This window comes from Prinia subflava, chromosome 11, assembly GCF_021018805.1.
Source record: "Prinia subflava isolate CZ2003 ecotype Zambia chromosome 11, Cam_Psub_1.2, whole genome shotgun sequence".
Classification (NCBI taxonomy): domain Eukaryota; kingdom Metazoa; phylum Chordata; class Aves; order Passeriformes; family Cisticolidae; genus Prinia; species Prinia subflava.
In genome coordinates this window covers 3,922,390-3,938,268 of record NC_086257.1, presented here as the reverse complement: position 1 = coordinate 3,938,268, position 15,879 = coordinate 3,922,390, and the positions used below count along the sequence as shown (strand labels likewise).

The 15,879-nt window shown below is 57.5% G+C and overlaps 1 protein-coding gene across 1 annotated transcript in view; it reads left to right on the top strand.

Annotated features, from left to right (window-relative positions):
- KIF1A (kinesin family member 1A) overlaps positions 1-15,879 on the top strand; it is a 42,799-nt gene that overhangs the window by 8,476 nt on the left and 18,444 nt on the right. Inside the window, exons 3-26 of the mRNA XM_063408351.1 lie at positions 1,140-1,216; positions 1,316-1,495; positions 1,967-2,032; positions 2,167-2,345; positions 2,687-2,798; positions 3,155-3,232; positions 3,545-3,610; positions 4,158-4,175; positions 4,532-4,607; positions 4,717-4,795; positions 5,075-5,217; positions 6,998-7,131; positions 7,935-8,014; positions 8,349-8,424; positions 11,172-11,251; positions 11,514-11,620; positions 12,301-12,384; positions 12,509-12,689; positions 12,771-12,843; positions 13,089-13,182; positions 13,294-13,442; positions 13,576-13,754; positions 13,843-13,980; positions 14,753-15,010. Coding sequence (XP_063264421.1) covers positions 1,140-1,216; positions 1,316-1,495; positions 1,967-2,032; positions 2,167-2,345; positions 2,687-2,798; positions 3,155-3,232; positions 3,545-3,610; positions 4,158-4,175; positions 4,532-4,607; positions 4,717-4,795; positions 5,075-5,217; positions 6,998-7,131; positions 7,935-8,014; positions 8,349-8,424; positions 11,172-11,251; positions 11,514-11,620; positions 12,301-12,384; positions 12,509-12,689; positions 12,771-12,843; positions 13,089-13,182; positions 13,294-13,442; positions 13,576-13,754; positions 13,843-13,980; positions 14,753-15,010 — 2,707 coding nt within the window. The remainder of the gene's footprint in view (positions 1-1,139; positions 1,217-1,315; positions 1,496-1,966; positions 2,033-2,166; positions 2,346-2,686; positions 2,799-3,154; positions 3,233-3,544; positions 3,611-4,157; positions 4,176-4,531; positions 4,608-4,716; positions 4,796-5,074; positions 5,218-6,997; positions 7,132-7,934; positions 8,015-8,348; positions 8,425-11,171; positions 11,252-11,513; positions 11,621-12,300; positions 12,385-12,508; positions 12,690-12,770; positions 12,844-13,088; positions 13,183-13,293; positions 13,443-13,575; positions 13,755-13,842; positions 13,981-14,752; positions 15,011-15,879) is intronic.

The following is a 15,879-nucleotide window of genomic DNA, read 5'->3' as shown; positions in this document are numbered from 1 at the left end:
GCAGTGGTTTTGTGGTCAGGGCTGGATCCTGACCCCACTTCCCACCCCTCCCCAGTCTGCCTTGCTGCTTTTGCAGGCAGGCCTGGCTTGTTCTCAGGTGAGAAGTGGTGGGCTCTCTCTAGGGGAGTAGAAGGTGCATCCATTGTGGTGATGGAGGAGGATTTAGAGCAGAAAACATCCATATGCGTCACACTACACATCTGGGCATCAGACACCACAGTAGGGAGCTGCACCATGTCTGGGGCTGCTCAGGAAAGCCCCAGCTGGAACTGGGGGTGGGTTCCAGCCCTGGCTGACTGAAGGGCAGACCAGGCTGGGATGGAGAAGGCTAAGGGCTCGTGGCTTCTTCATCCTTGGTGGTGGCAGGCAGCAGCTGGGGCAGCGGGCACGGGAACTGTGCTGCACAGGCCTCAATGTCACTTCACTGTCACCTAACACGGCTGGTGGCTGAATCTCGTGATCAGCCGCTGCTTTGGGTTTCTTCTGATGCATCTGTTGGCTCAGAAAAAACCCACATCATAAATACTCTCCAGGAGGAAAAAAACATCGCATGAGGAAGAGCAGTGATGCAGTCTCCAATTTCCATAGCAACGTCCTTTTCATCAGGGGATGACAAAAGCAGACTCTTGTTTCTGCTGGTGGAGTGACACATTAATCACCCTGCTGGGGCTGGGCACTGGGGAGGCAGAGGGCTCAGGGGAGCCCTGGCAGGGCTGCAGCTCTCCCACCCCACAGGTGCCAGCGTGGGAGCTTTGGACGCGCTGCCCCGGCTGTGGGGAGGGGAAGGCTGTGACCCTCCTGTGCCAGGGGGCTGCCATGGGCAGGTGCCACAGCAGGAGGGAACCTGAGGCAGGGAGTCATATCCCCCTCACTGTGTCCAGCAGGATGTCTGGGCAAGGCTCTGCCCTGCTCCCTGGGCTCTGCTGGCCATGGCACTCACCTCCTCTGCTTTCAGAGTTGGGGTTTGGGGGTTCTGGACCCATCTGCAGAGCTGGAAGGGTCTCAGTCCACCTTCCAGGACTGTTCTGGAATGAATCCCATCACCCTTCATCCCTCCCACATGGAGGGGGGGAGAGGGGAGTGGGTCAGGTGTACCAGGGGTGGCTGGTGACCTCACGTTCCCATCTGTTTGTCCCTAGCTATCCTGAACCCAAAACAGCCCAAAGAGACACCAAAAAGCTTCAGCTTTGACTATTCCTACTGGTCCCACACTACGGTAAGCATTGGGAAGCCTGAGCCCACCTCCAAGGCTGGGCTGGGAGGAGGCAGGGGGGCCTCCTTGCCAAATTTTTCCATGTCCCCCTTCTCTGTGCAGCCTGCAGACATCAACTATGCATCCCAGAAGCAAGTGTACCGGGACATTGGTGAGGAGATGCTGCAGCATGCCTTCGAGGGCTACAACGTCTGCATCTTCGCCTATGGGCAGACAGGAGCAGGGAAATCCTACACCATGATGGGCAAGCAGGAGAAGGACCAGCAAGGCATCATCCCCCAGGTGTGCCTGGGGAACACCACCTGTCCCCTTTGTCCCAAAGGAAAAGCAGAGCTGGGAGGAAGGAGGGCAGCAGGGTGGGACTGAGGCCAGGTTTTGCCAAGGTATGATAAAGCACTGCTGTGACATGAGCTGGCATGGCTCTGCCAGGAGGGGGTCAGGGAGGGTCGCATAGGCTCTCCAAGGCTGGATGGACCGTGGTGTGGCCACATAAGGCCAGTGTACGTGAGCAGCAGTGGTGCAGAGCTGAGCTGCTCACCAAGAGCTGCCGTGTGCCAGCCCAGCAGGGCATGGCACGGCTTTGGGGATGCTGATTCTCCATGTCGGCATGGGGGGGCTCTGCCAGCTCCCCAGCAGCCATTCTGGCACTCATTGGCTGGTTTTTGGGGTGAAAAGGTAGAAATCCCTGTATCCTGGGCCCCCAGGCAGGAGCATCCTGCTGGCGGGGGCTGAGCCTCGCTCTTCTGTCCGCAGCTGTGCGAGGACCTCTTCTCCCGCATCAACGACACCACGAATGACAACATGTCCTATTCTGTGGAGGTAGGCACCCACTGCCTGCCCAGCCCGCTGCCAGCCGCCCACCTGGCTCCACGGGCTGTGCCAGTGTGCAGAGCCCTCTTTGGGGGTGCCTGGGTGGCTCATTCTGCTGGCTCTGCCCGTGCCCTCTGCTCTAGGTGAGCTACATGGAGATCTACTGCGAACGCGTGAGGGACCTGCTGAACCCCAAGAACAAGGGGAACCTGCGGGTGAGGGAGCATCCCCTTATGGGCCCATATGTTGAGGACCTTTCCAAGCTGGCTGTGACCTCCTACAATGACATCCAGGACCTTATGGACTCCGGAAACAAAGCCCGGTGAGTTGGAGAAGGAGGTGATGGGCAGGGTTTGGGAAGCTTGCAGTCACTTCTAGAAGGTCCTGCTTCACTTCCTTCCTTTGCCAGTCCAGCTGCACTGGAAGTAGGAGTCCTCTCCTCACTCACTTGCTTTCACCTTACCTTCCATCTGCTTTCCAAGTGCACTGGAGACAGCAGGAAAAAGTCTGAGCTTGTGCACATCTTCTCCCTAAGTCCTCTCTTGTCCTCCAGACTTGCCTTCCCACCATGTACCCTGTCCTGGCATGAGCCCTGGCCCTGTCACCTGCCACTGCAGTGTCCCTCCCAGAGTGTCACACCTCCCTGTCCTACTCTCCCTGCAGCACAGTGGCTGCCACCAACATGAATGAGACCAGCAGCCGCTCCCACGCCGTGTTCAACATCATCTTCACGCAGAAGCGGCACGACGCCGAGACAGACATCACCACTGAGAAGGTGAGAGCAGGGCCTGAAGGACTCAGGGGAGCCCACAGGGATCCAGAAAGGACTTTGGTGTTCTTTCATCAGCACTTGGGACACGGTGCTGCAGCCTGGTGGAGGATTGGAGCGGGAGGGAGATAAGTGCCAGGCACATTCTAGGCTCATGGCCCCTGGACAGGATATTTGGCACCTGGTGCCCTTCAGCCCTGCCTGCAAGGATGTTAGCCCTGCTCCTGAGCAGCTCCTGCAAGGGGGACCCTGCAGAGCCCACTGCTGCCCTCACAGCAGTGTCATCCTGCAAGAGGTTTTGGCTTCGTGCTGGGCAGGGTTTGCTGTGCCCACAGGGCTGACAGCCTCCCCTCTGCCTGCAGGTCAGCAAAATCAGCCTGGTGGACCTGGCCGGGAGTGAGCGAGCTGATTCCACAGGTGCCAAGGGCACAAGGCTAAAGGTGAGAACTGACCTGAGGTCCCCTTCTGCTGGTGGGGACACCGTGTCCTCCTCCCTCATCCCCAGCTCAAACATCTCCTTTCCCTGCCTGCTCCCTTGCCCACTGCACTGCCAAAATCCTTGATTGGGTTTGAAAGCTGCCTAGTGCCAGTTTCACCATGGTCTGAGTCCCAGCTGGGGGGTGTTGGTTACCCAGTAAAACCAACTGTTCTTTGCCCACACCTGGAATACTGGGTATTCCTCATTTTCTCCTGGGCTTTAATGTGGCTCTGAAATGGGGCCTGAGCATCTGGGCTTTTCCTCTTGTAACCAGGAAGGAGCAAACATCAACAAGTCCTTGACCACTCTGGGGAAAGTCATCTCTGCCCTGGCTGAAATGGTAAGTAGCTGGAGAACGGATAAATTATGGCACCAGGGGGAAATGGGCTTGGGCCAGCAGGGGTGGGCTCAGCTCTGAGGGATGGAGCATCCCAGCTCCGAGGGATGGAGCATCCCAGCTCTGAGGGATGGAGCATCCCAGCTCTGAGGGATGGAGCATCCCAGCTCCGAGGGATGGAGCATCCCAGCTCTGAGGGATGGAGCATCCCAGCTCTGAGGGATGGAGCATCCCAGCTCCGAGGGATGGAGCATCCCAGCTCCGAGGGATGGAGCATCCCAGCTCCGAGGGGTGGAGCATCCCAGCTCCGAGGGATGGAGCATCCCAGCTCCGAGGGATGGAGCATCCCAGCTCCGAGGGATGGAGCATCCCAGCTCCGAGGGGTGGGCAGACACATCCCAAGCTGTCTCTGCGGCTGGGACAAGCTGGGCTGGTGAAGATGCCATTTGCATGGGGACCTGTGCCACTCTCTACTTGAGGGCCAGGGATCTGTGGTGGGTGCCAAGGAAAAAAGCAGCTCCCTTAAAGAGTCTCTCCATTTCCTTTGCAGGATTCGGGGCCGAACAAGGTAAGTGCCTGGGCTGGATGGAGAGGGGGCGTTGGTTTTGAGCACAGTGTGAGTGGGTGTGAGTGGGTTGCAGGGTGGCTTGGGAGTGAGACAGTGCCTGGACTCAAGCCATTCTTCTCCTGGGGGCTGGCAGAGTCTTCAGCCTCCTGTCTCTGGGGATTTTACCTTAAACAGCCGCTCGAGCTCAGGGCATTTCACAGGCAGGATCTGTGGACCTGGGCAAAGATGCCCAAGGTTGCAGTGGCTGGGAAGAGCCATCCTGCTCCAAGTCCCCGTGGCTGGGGACCAGCTGTCACCTTCCCTTTGAGGAGACCAGGCAGCCTGACAGCCCTTCCCTTCTGCTCTCCATTCCCCAGAACAAGAAGAAGAAGAAGACGGATTTCATCCCCTACCGAGACTCGGTGCTGACCTGGCTGCTGCGGGAGAACCTGGGTGAGGACAGGTGGGGGGTGTGCTCTGGTGAAGGCTGTGGCTGCCAGGCAGGGTGGGACAGGGGACACAGGGACTGGCGTGTCCCTCATGGGTGTGTCTCACTGGACAGGGGGCAACTCCAGAACTGCCATGGTCGCTGCTCTGAGTCCTGCTGACATCAACTACGATGAGACCCTCAGCACCCTCAGGTAGGAAGAAGTGCCCTTGGTTCTCCCTGCAGTGGGCAAGAACAGGGGAGGCTGTCTGAGGCCCAGGCACTGCCACACGCTCTCCTAACCTCTGTGGTGTCCCTGGCTGGGTGTGTACTGTGGAGGCCACCTGCAGCCCCAGACAGAAGGCCAAAGGATTGTCCTGGCACTGGGATCCTCCAAAGGATCACTTGCTGGAGGGGGTCTGCAACACCTGCCTGCCCAGCAGCGGGGGGTTTGCCCCGTTCCTGCTGCTGCTAAGGCCCTGCCCTTCCCTAGGTACGCCGACCGTGCCAAGCAGATCCGCTGCAACGCCGTCATCAACGAAGACCCCAACAACAAGCTGATCCGCGAGCTCAAGGACGAGGTGGCTCGTCTGCGTGACCTCCTCTACGCCCAGGGCCTCGGGGACATCATTGACAGTAGGTGCCATGGCTGCTCCCTGCCAGTGGCTGCGGGCAGCGATGGGCTGAGGCCCTGCCAGCCTGCAGGGCTGATGTCCCCGCAGCTCCCTGCATCCTGCTGCACCCGCCCCATGGCAGCACCCTGCTGCCTCTGGGGAGCCCCTGCACGCATGTTCACAGCCCCCAGTCCCTTCCTGTCGCGGGGGGAGCTGCTTTCTGCCCAGCAAACCTCCCCTTCTTGCCTTCCCCCCACCATCTTCAGCATCCAGCACCCAGCAGAGGTGCCAGGAAGGTGTTACTGGGACTGCACCTGCCCGTGGGCTCCCCTCCCTGTGCTGTCTGATACCCTACTGAGATGAACCCCCTCTGTTCTGTTCTCTCTGTCTTACCCCCGCTCCCTGCCCTCTCTTTCTCTCTTAGCCCATCCTGCTGCGGGAGGATCCAAATGTGTGTATTCCCCATCACTGGTACTCTCTGTTGCTTCACAGCTTTTTGGAGATCTGGGCTGTGCCCAGGGGCACCCGTGCAGCATGGGGAGGGCTCCCGCAGCCAGCCCCTGCTGATGGAGCCGTGTGTGCCTGCAGGCTGCCCATCCCCAGGGACCTGGCACAGGGCTTGGTGCCAGAGTCGTGGTTAGCACCTGGGCTTGGGCTGGTGCTGAAGGGACCAGTGTCCTCCCACTTGGCCGTGCCAAGGGCTCAGTCAGCAGGGGGACCTCCTCCTTCATGCTGTTGTGATGTTTCCTGTCGCTGCTGCTGCTGCTTCTGCTGGTGCTGTGTCTCACTGGGACTGGAGCCTGGCACAGCCCTCGGGGTGGGGAAAGGGGCCCCACTGATGCCGTGGTGGTGGCCAGAAGGCTTTGGCTCATGGATAAGCACTATGGCCCTGTCCCACCCAGGTCAGGCACTGCAGCCAGGCTGTGGCAAGCCTGCTGAGGAGACAGGGGCCTGCTTGTCCTCTCCTGGCTCAGCTTCCCTGGATATGGGCTAATGGAGATGGGTGATTAATCCTGCACCTGCTGAGCTGTGCCCTGCCTGCCTCTGGCACACTGCTCTGAGAACCAGTGACTCCTCTGGGCTGGAGGACTAAGCCACCACAGGTGACTCACAGCTGGCAAGCACCACTGCCCGTAGCCCTGGCTTCATTCTCTGGCTGCCTGGCCAAGGTGCTGCTCCAGCAGGCCATGGGCCTCCTTTGAGCAGATCCTGTGAGGAAATCCTGCTTCTTCTCCTGCCCTGGCTGCCTGACCCCTTTGTAGGGCAGAGGGCCATCCCCTCTCATCTCCTTCCCTTCTCAATCTCTGCTCCCAGATTTGGCTAATCTGGGGCATCTGGGTGGGAAACCACCCAGGCTGTATGAGATGGAGAGGATGACAGAGGCACATACTTGGGGAGGACATTTGATGCCAGACCCGATGGATGCAGGACCTGAGGTTGCAAAAAGGTGTCCCTGGGAGCACAGGATGGCTGCTTCCAGCACCTGCTTCAGCAAACAGCCCTGTTCTGAGGGGCTGCCCGGGCTGGGGAGGGGAGTGCCTGCCCTTGCCCTGTTGCTGTCTGTGCTGCTGTGCTGCTGCCTGTGCCTTTTCCTGTAACTCCTGGCTTTTTTTCTCGACGCACCGGCCACTCTTTTTTTTTTCCCAACAGCTTTTCTTGTCTCTGTCTTTCTCTGTCGTCCTGTCTGTGTGTCTTTCCCCGGCCCATCCCTCCTCCCGCGTCCGTAGATGTGTCCGACTTTGAGAACAATAATGATGCTGGAGGGGCAGAGCTGAGTCACCGCCATGACAATCTCTCCACAGTGACCAATGCCATCGCTGGGATCAGCCCCTCTTCCTCCCTCTCTGCCTTGTCCAGCCGCGCTGCCTCCGTCGCCAGCCTCCACGAGCGCATCATGTTTGCTCCGGGCAGTGAAGAGGCAATTGAAAGACTCAAGGTAAGAGGCTGGTGCCCTGGTTCCCTTTCCCCTTTCCCCTTTCCCCTTTCCCCTTTCCCCTTTCCCCTTTCCCCTTTCCCCTTTCCCCTTTCCCCTTTCCCCTTTCCCCTTTCCCCTTTCCCCTTTCCCCTTTCCCCTTTCCCCTTTCCCCTTTCCCCTTTCCCCTTTCCCCTTTCCCCTTTCCCCTTTTCCCTTTCCCCTTTTCCCTTTCCCCTTTCCCCTTTTCCCCTTTTCCCTTTCCCCTTTTCCCCTTCCCCCTTTCCCCTTTTCCCCTTCCCCCTTTCCCCTTTTCCCCTTTCCCCTTTTCCCCTTTCCCCTTCTCCCTTCCCCCTCTCCCTTTCCCCTCAATGCACTGCAGCTTGCAGAGGGGGCTCGGTGTTTTCTGGAAACCCATGAAGGGTGATCCTCATGGACAGCAACACTCAGATGTGCTCTTGCAGAGTGGCCAGACTGAGAGCTTGCCCAGACTGAGGGTTTGGGAGTTGTAGGGTTGTCCTGGTGCTGCCTTTGACTGTGGGACAGGTGCTTCTGGCTCAGGATGGGCACTCCTGTCATGGGAGGAGTGCTCCTGGTCCGGCATGGTGCAGGAGTGGGCTGGCAGAGAGGGAATGGAGAGGTCTTTGTGCCTCACTCTGTGAAGATGGGGCTGATGGAAAGGTGTGGGTGAGATGCTGCAGCTGGTACAAACAAGCCTGAAACTGGCCCCGGTGTCCCACTGAAGCACGCTGGGCAGAACTGGGCAGAGTGGCCAGGTGTGCTGCCCACGGGATGCACTGACCCCCTGTTTAACCCTCCCTGGCCAGGAGACAGAGAAGATCATTGCAGAGCTGAATGAGACGTGGGAGGAGAAGCTGCGCCGGACAGAAGCCATCCGGATGGAGAGGTGGGTGGGGTGCAGTGGGACAGCATGGGATGGGACAAGTGGTGTCCCTTGGGCATTTCCTATCCTCTGCACTTGGTTAGAGCAGCTGAGTTTCCTGGGGCAGCCAAACAGTTTGAATGTCCAGCCAGACCCTGGGTGGCCCCTGGGAACCCCAGTACCCACCATGTCAGCCTGCACAGAGGTGGGCTGCTCTGAAAAACCCACCTGAATTGTGACAGGAGCTGTAGCAAGCCCTGCACTGCAGTCCACGGGACAAACCATGGGCTTCCATCCTAGTGCTGGCCCCAGGGGTGCATGGAGTTTTGACAGGCACTTCTTTCTCTTGCTCCTTCAGGGAAGCATTGCTGGCTGAAATGGGGGTGGCCATGAGGGAGGATGGAGGCACCTTGGGTGTTTTCTCTCCTAAAAAGGTAGGATCATCCTATTCTCTTCTTCCTGGGGACTGGTTTGTACTCTTGCAGCTCCCTTCTTTTCTGGTCTGTCACAGCTGTCCAGTGCCATGTATTTCACTAGCCTTTTCTGGACTCTGAAACCTATGGGGTAAATCCCAGCATTGAGCCTGCTGGCCACAAACATGGACAGTAATACATGGGTACATGCCCACCCCCCTCTGCTGGTGTGCTGTCCCCCTTTGTGAGGGTATTTGATGATGATCACTCTCTTGGACTTCAGTGTTAACTTACAAAAATTCACACTTTCAGATATTTAAAATTACTGCCCCTGAAACCTTGCTAAGAAATGTGGGTGGACAAATATTCCATCTCTTTATTGCTTGTAGCATTTGGCTAGCCAGCTCAGGGGCTGATAAAGACTTCACAGCCTTCCCCTTACATGGCCCAGTTGACTTTTGGGATAAACTTGTACACTGTTTTGTTTCCTGTCCCAGCTGCTGCCTGTTAGGACACCAGACCTTTGGGTAGGAAGCGTGGGGGTTTATTCCCCGAAGCAGGTTGGTCTTGGAGGGGGGGCATTGCTGTGGTGGTCTTGGTGCCTCCTTGCTCTTCAGCTATCTGGCAGGTGGAAACTCTTCTGACTTCTCCAGTGGCTGGTGAGGAAAGTTAGTGTTGATAGTGTGCAAACTCCATTTTGTTACGGGCATTGCACTTTGCTGTCCTTCTGTGTGCCGTGGCTGGGGTGGTTACAGCTCCAGGAGCTCAGTGGAAGGCCACCACCAGCCTTACAAATCTGGACAAAAACTGCAAGTGAAGGAGGTCTCAGCCCCCAGGGCCCTTTGTCTGTCCAGTGGAGCCAGAGGTGAAATGTTTCAGCCAACTTCTGCCAGCCACCATGGAGAAGAGCCCACCTTTCCCTTGCCCTCCATCTCTGCTGCCCTGTTTGCAGTGAGTCTCTGCTGTCAGCCGAGGGTTGTGGCACCATGGTGAGGGGCCCCCTCTGCATGCTGGCTCTCAGCAGGCTGATAAGGTGTTCCTTACAGCCATTGTTCTGTCTGGTAAACTCAGAACTGCTCCCACTGATACTGCTGGGACTGCCCCTGTTCCCTGAAGGTGTAATCCCAGCAGCTAAGCTGGCTGTGGCCAGAGGGGGCTGCGGGAGAAAATTTCCTCTTCTCAAGAACAAAGTGGTTTGTGACCCAGGGGAAGAAAGGGCTGTGAGGGACCTGTTAGGAAGAAGACCAGAAAGTGAAATTCAGCCTGCAGGTAGGGCTTCAGGTCTGCACAGCTTTTGGATGAAACTCTGGGACCTGCTCTTTTTGGATACATCATCTGGTGTACAATCAGTGGAGGAAAACAGGCACTTCTGCTTCCATTTTGACCTGGCAGAGGGCAGGGTTAGATAGGTATTGGGAAGAAATTCTTCCCTGTGATGGTGATGAGGGTCTGGCACAGGTTGCCCAGAGAAGCTGTGGCTGCCCTGTTCCTGGCATTGTTCAAGGCCAGGTTAGGTGGGGTTTGGAGCAACCTGGTCTAATGGAAGATATCCCTTACCCATGGCAGGGAGGTGAAACAAGATGTGTTTTTATGTCCTTTACAACCCAAACCATTCCATGATTCTATAAGACACAGCACAGGTGAGAAGGGTCCTGCCCCAGGAGACTCTGAGCCATATCAGGGATTCCCTGTGGGAAGGTTTTGGCTTTGTGTGGGAACATAAATTTTCGAAGGTGACCAGAGGAAGGGTAACTAGGACTCAGACCTGTGAGGAGAAAGGCAAAGGAGCTTGTGGAAGCAGGGAATCTTCATGCCAGCCTCTCAGTTCTCTGCAGTCCCCTGGAAAAGTGCCTGTCTGCACGTGTCGCCCTGAAGATAGAGAGGGCAGGAGAGCCTGTGCAGAGGCAGCCTGTGGTGCTGCTGAGCTCCCACCTGCCCCCAGAGCACCCCTGTCTTGGTTGGGCAAGACAGGTATCTGTCAGGGAAAGTTGGAGCTCTCCTTGGAATGGAGAATGTAAAAAACCTCTACCTCCAAATATTATAATTTTGAAATTAGGGGCTTTCAAGCTAAAATATGGGAATAGGAATAACAGTTCTTTACTAGGAAAAAATACAAATGCAGTAGTACAAAAAAACCACACAAGCAAACAAAAGTCTGAGAAAACCCTGACAGAGTCAGAGATACGACCTGACACCCTGTTGGCCAGGGTGTTGGAGGCAGTCCAAATAAATCTTCCTGGAGTAACAGGTGTAGTTTTGTGGAGTAGGGATGATCCTGTGGAAAAGGGTCCAGTGCTGGCGAGATGGAATTCCTTCCTCCAGGAATCCAGTGGCAAACAGACTGCTCAGTGTTCCTACATCTCAGTTTTTATCTGGGTAGGGAATGTTTGGCTCCTCCCCACTGGGTGGAGCATCTCCCAATGGATGATGGAATGTGTCAGTCACTGGTGAGCCTCAATGGCCCATGAACAGAAGATATCCCCGAGGGTGGGCAGTGGTGACAGAGATCACAAACACTGCCCCACCTGGTTTAACAGCTGGGCTGTTATCAGAAGTCATCCACCCTCCTCCCCCTGGAGTTACAGAAGATAAAGAAAAAAGAAAAAAAACCCGACAAAAAATCAAAAACACCCACAAAAAACCATCCCCCAATTGCTTTCTCCAGACGAAATAGAATACTCATTTTGTTGGTTACATAATGCAAGGCAACCCCTCAGAGCCTGGGCAGGCAGGGCACACAGGGGTGACTCCCTGTTTGTCTCTCCCAGACACCGCACTTGGTCAACCTGAACGAGGATCCGCTCATGTCCGAGTGTCTTCTCTACTACATCAAGGACGGGATAACGAGGTGAGGGCCAGGTCCCCTGGAGCCAGGGAGCACTGTCCATATCTCAGTGCCTGACTTCCCCTGATGGGCACTGGGGGGACAGCTGTCCCCAGGCTGGGCACCATTCCCAGGGCATCCCCAGAGTACATCCCCAAGTGCAAATGCCCAAGATTCTGGTCTTGCAGTGCACCAAGGATTGCTCCTGTCAGCTCCAAGGATGGGGCTGGGGGGAGACTCAGGAGGGGCTGCTTTGAGGGAGGATTGAGCTAGATTTCCCCTGCAGGGTTGGCCGGGAAGATGCTGAGAAGAGGCAGGACATCGTTCTCAGCGGGCACTTCATTAAAGAAGAGCACTGCCTGTTCCGCAGCGACACCAAAACTGGTGGTGAAGGTATTGCTTGTATGGAGGGGCTTCACTGCCCTGGGGACCCATCCCTCTGTATGTCCTCAGCCCCTGCCCCCAGCTGAATGTCCTGCCCTCCTCAAACTAGTTGGGCTTTACTGCATAGCTGTGGGCTCTCCATGCTTCCAAACGAGCTGCATTGCTCATGGCTGGGAGGGGAGCTCACACAAGACATGTGGGAAGAAAGCAGGGTGAGGAGATCAGGGCAGGATGGCTGAGCAGGCTGTAGATGATTCCTCAGCTCAGGATGTGGAGTAGAATCCACTCCCCAAAATGGCAGGAACCTAGGTGTGAAGGGGCTGTGGGAGATGAGCCTGGGGGAGGATGGATTTTCCTTCTGGAGGCTCTGGTCTCCTCTCACGTGCAGCCTCCAGCTGCCCTTATTCCTTGGGAGTGCTCTGATTAACATCAGGTTGGCTGAGTCCTGTTAGCTGCCCATGATGTGGGTGCTGCTGGTGGGTACCACCCACACCTGGGGTGCTGCCTGGGGTGGCTCTCCCTTCCTTCTCTCCCTTCCTGGCCCTCCCTTCCAAAACTCCCTTTTGCATTTCCCTTCCACACAAAACCCTGTGTGCCGCTGCTGGAGCAGTGGAGCAGGACGTGCAGGATTTATCCTTCTGCTTCCACCTTCCCTTCCCTCCCCTCTCCCCTTCCCACCATCTCCACAGTGATAGTGACCCTGGAGCCCTGTGAAGGTGCTGACACCTATGTGAATGGCAAGAAGGTGACAGAGCCCAGCATCCTGCGCTCAGGTGGGTCCCTGGGGCTGCCATGCCAGAGCTGCTCCAGCCACCTTCCTCCCTCCCGAGGGGGCCCTGCCCTTGTTCCACGTTAAACCCACACCTTTCCCCCACGCCGTGCCCATCCTCACCGCAGGAAACCGCATCATCATGGGGAAGAGCCACGTCTTCCGCTTCAACCACCCCGAGCAGGCTCGGCAGGAGCGGGAGCGGACGCCGTGCGCGGAGACCCCCGCAGAGCCTGTGGACTGGGCCTTCGCCCAGAGAGAGCTGCTGGAGAAGCAAGGCATCGACATGAAACAGGAGATGGAGCAGCGGTGAGAGCGCGGGCTGAGCTGCCTGGGAGTTGGGTGTTCACCTCCAGGTTGGTCATCCTCTCCTTCCCCGTTTCCACCCAGGCTCCAGGAGCTGGAGGACCAGTACCGGCGGGAGCGGGAAGAGGCGAATTACCTTCTGGAGCAGCAGAGGCTGGTAGGTGGCTGGGTCATGGCTCCTTCTCAGGCTGCCCAGGCATGGCTGAAATCCTGGCAGATGTTTGTGTGGGGTGGATCTGTGCTCTAAAAACAAGGGCAAATCTCTTGTCCTGGAATTGTCGTCACAAGTGCTGATCCAGAGGAGGGGAGGCTGTGTTCCTGCAGGGAAGAGGAGTGTGATGCAGCAGCATGGAGGAAGGCCACACCAATGGGTTGCATCACCTCTCTCCCTGTTTCCCCCAGGACTATGAAAGCAAACTGGAGGCTTTGCAGAAGCAGATGGATTCGAGGTATTACCCTGAGGCAAATGAGGAGGAGGAAGAACCTGAGGATGAAGGTAAGGGCTGGGAGCCGCCATGAGGTTTGGATGCTCTCTGTGGGAGCATGAAGAGTGAACTGTGGGTCAGTGTCCTGGTGGTGGGGTGACTGTCCCTCCATGTCCCCACAGTGCAGTGGACAGAGCGGGAATTCGAGCTCGCCCTCTGGGCCTTTAGGAAGTGGAAGTGGTACCAGTTCACCTCCCTCCGTGACCTGCTCTGGGGCAATGCTATCTTCCTCAAGGAGGCCAATGCCATCAGCGTGGAGCTGAAAAAGAAGGTGGGTGGGTGGCTCCTTTCTGCCTTGCTGCAGCACCCACGAGAACTGAAGGGCTGAGGAGAGATCGCCAGAGGCAGCACGTGACGCCTTCTGCCCTGCCAGGTGTCTCACCAGCCCCTCTGGCCCTGTGCAGGTCCAGTTCCAGTTTGTGCTCCTCACGGACACGCTGTACTCGCCCCTCCCTCCCGACCTGCTGCCTCCCGACGCTGCCAAGGACCGGGAGAAGCGGCCGTTCCCCCGCACCATTGTGGCTGTGGAGGTGCAGGACCAGAAGAACGGGGCAACACATTACTGGACCCTGGAGAAGCTGAGGTGGGTGAGAGGTGGCTGTGCCGGGAGGGTTCGTGTGCCCACAGCCCCTGTGTCTCACTGCCACCATCGGCATCCCCTGTCCCTGCAGGCAGCGCCTAGACCTGATGCGTGAGATGTACGACCGAGCAGCAGAAGTGCCTTCCAGTGTCATTGAGGACTGTGACAATGTGGTGACTGGCGGGGACCCTTTCTACGACCGCTTTCCCTGGTTCAGGCTGGTGGGCAGGTGAGCGCTTTGGCTCCTTCAAAGCGTGGCTGGGACCCAGAGACTGTCCCACAGGAGGACACGCCGCCAGCGCCGCCCGCCGCGCGCGGGGCGTTCGTCCCCCGTGGGGCTCGGCGTGGTGGCTGCCAGCACCCCGAGGGACCCACGAGCTGCTGCCTGCCATAACCCAGTGCTGGGAGCCACGGGCCCCAGGCGTGGGGGGTGCTGGGTGGCTGTCCAGCAGGCAGGACTGGTGTGCCGTGGTGGCGGTGAGTGTCCCTGTGCAGCGCCGGTGTCTGAGCGTCTGTCTGTGCCGTCTGTTCCGCGTGTCTCCGTGCGCTTCCTGCACGCCGGACTGAAGGCTGCAGGGCCAGCAAAGAAGAGGGGCTGGAGAAGGCTGGGGCAGGGGGAGCACGGCTGAGCTGCGTGGCCTGGAGGCATTCCCCCGTGCTGCAGCATGAGGAGAGATTCTCTCCAGCAGCAGGGGGAGTGGCGAGAGCCTTTGTGCCACCTGCTCTGTCCCTGCGTTCCCTGCAAAGCCAGCTAAGAGAGTCCCCAGCATTCACACTGGTTCCGTGGGTTACTCTTTTGTCTGGCTGTTGGTGGCTTTAGAGATGCACCAGATGGGCAGGTCTTTGTTCCCAATGTCCCTTGATTTAAGCAGACAAAAAACCCGTCCCAAAACCTAACCAAGAAAAAACAAAACAAAACAAAAAAAAAAGCAAAATTCCTGTTCTTTCTGTTTGGAACAGCTGGTGTTAACATGTCTTCTATCTTGTTGTACTAACCTTAGTTCAGATATCTCTGGCTGCAACAGCTCTCCTCTTTTCAACACATGCATGAGCGAGCGCATGGCTGATCTCACCCCCTCCCCTACCTTCTCGAACCCCGACTCCGACATCACCGAGCCTGCTGACGAGCAGCACCAGGGGCAGGAGGAGGAGGAGGAGGAGGAGGAGGACCTGGAGGAAGACATCTTTCCGGAGTGCCCGCTGTGTGATGGCCGGGATCCATTTTACGACCGCTTCCCCCTGTTCAGTTTAGTAGGAAGGTTGGTGAGGTTTTAGGAGAGCATGCCGGGAAGGACCTAGCTCTTTCGCATGAGGGAACTGCTTTTGGACACGACTCCCACCTCCGGGGCATCCCGGAGGTGCAGGGGGTGGCCGGCCAGGATTGCCTGAGGTTCCTGCTGAGGTAGGGCTGTGAGAGGCACAGCGTGCCGAGGGATGGCAGGGGAAGGGGGATGGTCCTTCCTTTGTGTGGGTGCCTTTTTGGGAGAGCCCCTGGGAAGGGGAGCTCTGCTGTGTCTCCAACACCAGAGGAACCAGGGGAGCCACCTGGGGGGCTTGGTCCTGGGCATTTCTGTCCCCATCCCACCTAGCTTGGGATGACCCTGTGGTGCTGCTGACTGGGGACACGCAGGCACTTTTTTCCCTGGAAAACACAGGTTTTCCCTGTGTGCCTCTGGGACTGGCTTGGCTATCCCAGCTGTGTTGGTCAGTGTGAGCCCCCCTGAATTTGGAGGCTTGGATGTCCCCAGGTGGTTGTGGGAGATGAAGCTGAGGGGAGTGAGTGGAGAGCTGGGTGCAGAACAGAGAGCCAAAAGCAGTGTTTGCTCTTCCCAGCTCTAGCCAGTGCTTGGCTTGAGGCCATACCTCCCAGCTGGGCATAGGAGATGTCCAGGGAGGTTGTGGGGATCTGGGTGTAGGCTCCAGCTCCTCTTTAGCTGGAGCCAAGGACAAGAAACTTTGCTTTGTCATACCTGTTGGCTGGAGACCCCCTTGGGCTCCATCAGTCTTGGCCTGGAGAAGCCCACCAGCTGCCCCAAATCTGGCTGTGCCACCAAACCTGGAGCCATCTGCCCATCCCTAGAATGGTATGAGGAGCTGCCAGCTTTCTCTGGGGTTTTCACAGAAGAGA